At 39.3% G+C, this 5466-nt stretch overlaps 1 protein-coding gene across 2 annotated transcripts; it reads right to left on the bottom strand.

Annotated features, from left to right (window-relative positions):
• Positions 1-547: 547 nt before the first annotated feature.
• LOC103701560 lies at positions 548-5466 on the bottom strand. Of its 2 annotated transcripts, XM_008783683.4 has the most exons (6): positions 5018-5466; positions 4654-4768; positions 3829-4527; positions 3317-3512; positions 1355-1413; positions 548-912 (listed from the first exon to the last, which is right to left on the bottom strand). In XM_008783683.4, the coding sequence occupies exons 1-5, from the start codon at positions 5098-5100 to the stop codon at positions 1388-1390; spliced, it is 1119 nt and encodes a 372-aa protein (XP_008781905.1). In that variant the 5' UTR covers positions 5101-5466; the 3' UTR covers positions 548-912; positions 1355-1387. The 2 variants fall into 2 exon arrangements, with proteins under 2 accessions (XP_008781905.1, XP_008781904.1); XM_008783682.4 differs by lacking the exon at positions 548-912 and having other exon boundaries at positions 963-1413; positions 5018-5465.

Raw genomic sequence — 5466 nt, 5'->3', positions numbered from 1 at the left:
CATCTCTTGAACAGGCCCTAAAAATTCTGATTAGAATTATTCATCGCACACCGAACTGGCCCTGAGTGTTAGCTCAATTAATCTCCAATGAAATCTTGTGACTGCAAAATTTTCATGGATGAGGCATTTTTATCGTCATCACTGCTTTGAAGTTGGCTGCTGAGTGCCACTCGCTCATAGGTTGAAATGCCATCAACCGGCAATGTTTTCATCCTCTCACCGCAATGCAGTAATAACGCTACCTGACTCTTGGATCATGGAGGTAATACAGGACGTCCTCTGAGAAGTGCTTAAAGCTAGAGATGGTCATCTAAGTACTTTGATAAAATTACTTAAACAGCTCCTCGAGTTTCAGCTGATCACTTTTGATGCTTAAGAGGACTTCCGAACCGCAATCTGACTAGGTGCAACAGCCTTGCCATGAGCACAGAGCTCAAAGCTTTGGAATTCTAAGGTCTAATCCATAATCTCGGCGGAAGCAATTCCCGCACGATGTCGAAGATATCAAACATCATCACATAAACTTTCACATTTCAGTCACAAGCCATATCTTTTTCCTCAATTTATGCTTCTTATAAATTTTATCTAGGAGATGCCTGTAGTTAAATTGGCCGAGCAATCTAATACAAGCAGGCAAATGACACACTTGGCAAAATATGCATTATAAACAAACAGACTCGCATTACTATATTTTAGCACAACTGCACCATCACATCTGTTGGTATAGCGAGAACATGTTAATGGATGACTGGATCTCATTTGCTTTCTCCTTATCCAAGAAGTGAAATCCTTGATAGCATCTTGTGATGAATTTTTCTTTTTCGAGCCAAGCAGCTTGTGTTGAACTAACAAGAAAATAGTAGAGATAGAGGCTGCAGTATCCATTTGACTTCAAGAGCGCCGTTTGATCATCTGTATCATTTGAAAAGAGAGAATAAGAGAAGACAATTTAACTCCCCACAGGGGTAGAAGTTTTGTGCAATGCAATTTTTCCCGCAATCCCACTATTCTGAACAGAGCCTACAGATGAAAAATCTGATATACATGATCTAAAATATCAGTACACTGCTCCAAATATGGAGGTGACGTGCACCCTTCATGGTTTCGATAAGCTACTTAAAGAACAATCGAGTTGATATCTGAGGCTCTCCATGAGAGCTACAAGAGCAGAAACACCTCTCAAAAATATGAATACAACGAGAATCTCCTGAAATATTGTCCGAGATGGTTTCGAATCAGACTAAACAAAGAGCCTGCCATCTCTGCACTTGGCTCTTGGATAACCAGGGAAATAGTTTGCTACTAATGACAACTGAATTTACTGCCTCACATTGGTACAGGAAAGGATAAGTACCTCCGCTTCAGCCAGCAGCTCACAGAAGCCCCTTCATGTTGAGTAGAGAACAAATGGTACTGGAAACAATAAAGAGAAGAAGCTTAGCATACACTCAACAAAGCTCATTATATGTCTACAGATTCAAATTCTCTTAAATAATTTGCTGCATTTGACGCAAAAAATCAAAATCCCAATTCCTCACTTTACATCAAATATCGCATAAGTGATCTCAAAGTCCCATGATAAAAGCCTCAGTCTTTCTGGAAGCACTTTTCACAGTCAAAAACTGATTTGGTGCAAGTATATCATGAAGTCTGACCTTGATATTGTACAGTTTTCCTAGCAGTGCACAATATGAATTTAAATATGATACTTATGTTTGATACTCCAGGCCCTTCAGAGTCTGAAATAATAAATCACATAATTGCATCACTACCATAAAAGGTCTTCTAATTTGTTAGACAACCTGAGATGTACTAAAAGAGGTAAAATTGCTAAAGGATAAGGAGGAAATCATTTAGGGAGTACTATTGAAAAAAGAGATACTCTTCCACTGTCCCTGCAGGCATTGGCTTGTGTGCATCTAAACGTGTCTTACACAAACATTTTATGCCATGTCTGCTTAAATGTTATTCAATGTGTTGCGGTAATTTTGATCCCTGTATGAAATTTGGGCTTCTCAATCCACTTAGAAGTTGATGCTTGATGACAAGGTTTGTTCAATCAATATAAATATGGTCAGCAACTAATAAAAACCTAGATACATTGATTAAATTATGTCACTCTTCATAGTCCTAAGAGGGACTACCTAATGCGTAGTACCAATATAGACAAGATTAATATATGAATAATTCTCAAAATGTGTATGAATTCAAGCATTTTATTGCTCTAACTACTTGCCAATTTATGTCATGCTAAGTCAATTTGATGGTTCCAACATACAGACCCAATCAAAAGCAGCCCAACATAACCAGCTATCTTTTCTCTCAAACTTGAAAAATTAGTAGTGACTTTTCAAAAAATCTTACAGAGATGGATAACAGAACCATACATGTAATCAATCAACCAAGCCAGATTTATACTTGGGAAATGTCCAGTCGATCATATGCATTAAAATCTGCTGTATCAAAGCATATGCCGGTAAATTAAGGTCAAGCTATGAACCCTTAATCCTGTGGCAGTCTCAAGTTTTTGCTTCATCTAAATGTCAAGGGACGTATAATGCTAGGTACAAGTGGCTAGCTGACAAATGAAGTAGCTTCAGCTTCATATGCTGATAAATGAAAGTTTCAACTTTCAAGTACTGGGATTCTGAACTGGCCATACTCTTTCCCTAAAAAAGAAAGCTTTGCACCATAAACAGCTCTACTAGTCTTGAATTATTGGGTCTTGAAATAGCAAGTCTCAACTTTAAATATTAATGATTTTTTTTTAATAAAGCTACAGACTGAGTCTTTCAGGCTTATGTTTCGGTCAGGGATGTGTCATAGATGGAATATCTGAGAATACTACATTTAGGCTTCACTTTTCATATCCAAAAGTTATGTAATTGATGAATTTTCCAGAAAACAAGGAGAGAAGAATGCAATTTACTCTGTCTTAATAAAGAATCAGCTTACAACACTAACTTCTTCTCGAACGCACTAAGTTATAAATCAGTAACTGTACGAGATACTAAACTAATGCATTTCCAACTTCATCGAATCAAACAAGAAACTTGATAGAGCCAACCTGTCTACTGTCTGAACACAAAACTCCATGTCCTCAAGTAAATACTGTTTAAGAATAGACGGGAATACTATCCCCATTTCACCAGTTAAAACTTCATACATTATGCAGTTCTTTATGGAAACGATACAATCAGTATTAGAAGGTAGATTATATTATTCAGTTAATTAAAACATCACATACAACCTAATAGTTCATCATGATAAATAAAATTCATCTGCTTTGGCAAAAAAAAAAGAAGATTGAACTGACCAATTAAAACAATACTCAGCACAAGCAAGAAAGTGACTTGGAGAGAACGACCAAACTGCATGTGATACTGTGAGCCCTGTATATGCCGTTGGAGTCCATTCACCCTTCCAGAAAGTTGCCGAACACTGAAAGCTTTAGAATCTTCTTTGCAACTAGTAAAGCAATCCCTGCTTCTTTCAGTCAACCCACTGATTCCCTGCTCAAACCCAAAAATAACAGTCTGATTCAGGGGATTGCTATGGCCCATCGAAATCCTTTTAGCCCAAAAAATGAATCAAAACATAGAATAAGGTCAATTGAACTTCAAATCCTCAATCAGACAAGGAGCATTACCGAACTGAATGTCCAACCTACTAAAGATACCAGTGTACAAAAATATAAGTAGCAAGCATAATGTAATACAAGCTTCAATGAATCTCTTGGGATGCATTAAACACCCAGCCCGAGCAATGTTCATAAAACACCATTAGTGTAACAACACCATGTACACATGTTTGAAGGTAAATTCTCACCTGAGCAAACCAGGTTATACCCCTAAAGTTGAGGTAATTTGATAAACCTTGTCCAAACTGAAGATGCTCCTCATTCTTAACCTTCCAGAAGCTGTTTCTAAACCACCTTAATTTCGTCGAGGATTCAACACTCCTTAAATCACCACACAGATTAGATGCATGATTTGGTGTCTCTGGCCTCATGTCGACTAATTTTCTATCTGCATCCTCCTCATCAGCTATCATAATCTTCCAAGCACCAATATCTGATGAACTCAATGGTCTCCTCTGCCCATTCAACCGTTCTCCTTGAATGCGCACTTCATCTTTGCTTTTAGAAGGTTCTTTTGCTGCCACTTCCAATACATATCTCACATCCTTATTTATTGTTACAGCATCCTTAAAAATACTTGCAGAGTCAGATATAGTTCTTAACTCAGATGAACCCCTACTATAATCAACATTTTTGTTTTTTGTCTCTTGCAAAATTTCTGGTGCTGCAGAAAGAAAAACAGCAAGATCATCTCGTTCTTCCTCATTTAACTGCACCCAACGAAGTGGTTGCTTCCCTTCTTCGATAAGTGAAGCATTCAGTGCCTTTTCTATATGACAAATTTGGTTTTCTATTGCATATATGAACTGCCTACGCCTAGTGATGATACTCTCCTCTGATGAACAATTCTCATGACTCAAATTGACAGCTCTCTCAAATTCCTCCAACTGCACAGACAACCATAACAATTGTTGAGAATGAAAAACGAAGACACTGAATCAGCGCCAATTTTCTCGAAATGATTAAGTGACTATAGAAGAAGGATAGAACAATCTGGGAAATAAAAAGCCCACCTGCCACTTTGCAGTGCCTAAAGCAGTATGGAGCTCCCTACGCAATTCATGAGAGACCTCGGAATTAAATCCATGACGAAGATCTCCTATCCACATCCTATACATAGATTCCAATCTGAAACAAGAAGTACAGGAGGCCAAAAACTCACAAATTTCAACAATATTCATCACCAGAACTCTCAGAGACAAGCAATCAAACACAAAACGATCTCCATTCTCAAAGGAAACCCAGGTCCCATCCGTAAAAATCCAAACTTTCCAATAAAAATAAAAGATTTTGATAAAATTAAAAACAAAACTTCCATCAAAATCGCAACATTCCAGCGCCACGCACCACCAAACGCAAAGAGCAAAGAAAACATACGTGTCTGCCGATTCCTGGACTGCCTCCGCCGCAGAGAAGAGGACATCTTTCCGCCACTGGTCGAAAGTAGTACCCACCGCCATCGGAGAACAGAGAAGACTTCAACAGAGAACCGTTTCCCCCGGCGAGCAGGAGAACCTCCGGCATCCAGCCAAAACGATTCCCTATTATTTCCTTCCAAAGAGAAGCAAAAGAATCCCCGCAAAGCAAAGGAGAAGACCTCGTTAGTGCGCACGCTTTCTCCCCAAGAAGCAACAGAACGCAGCGAGAGGAAGCAAAGAAGAGAGCCGCGCGTGGAAGGAACTCTCTCTCCCCTCCCCCCGCGTCCTCCTCTCCCCCTCTCTCTTTCTCTCTTCGTGTCCGGAAACTAGGCCGACGGGCAGGGCGTCGGCGGTTAGAGGCGACCGAACACAACAGCTGTCGGGAATTTGGCCGTGGGCCGCCAGCCA

The sequence above is a fragment of the Phoenix dactylifera genome, unplaced genomic scaffold (assembly GCF_009389715.1).
Source record: "Phoenix dactylifera cultivar Barhee BC4 unplaced genomic scaffold, palm_55x_up_171113_PBpolish2nd_filt_p 000409F, whole genome shotgun sequence".
In the NCBI taxonomy this organism is placed as follows: domain Eukaryota; kingdom Viridiplantae; phylum Streptophyta; class Magnoliopsida; order Arecales; family Arecaceae; genus Phoenix; species Phoenix dactylifera.
This window is presented reverse-complemented; position numbering and strand designations above follow the sequence as displayed.

Excerpts from the sequence above, each read along its gene's own strand:
- LOC103701560 (XM_008783683.4), bottom strand. The coding sequence starts at position 5,100 with ATGGCGGTGGGTACTACTTTCGACCAGTGGCGGAAAGATGTCCTCTTC. Across the intron at positions 4,769-5,017 it reads GTCCAGGAATCGGCAGACAC|ATTGGAATCTATGTATAGGA; the intron begins GTATGTTTTCTT and ends TTCTTGTTTCAG. Across the intron at positions 1,414-3,316 it reads GCTGAGTATTGTTTTAATTG|TACCATTTGTTCTCTACTCA; the intron begins GTCAGTTCAATC and ends TATTGTTTCCAG.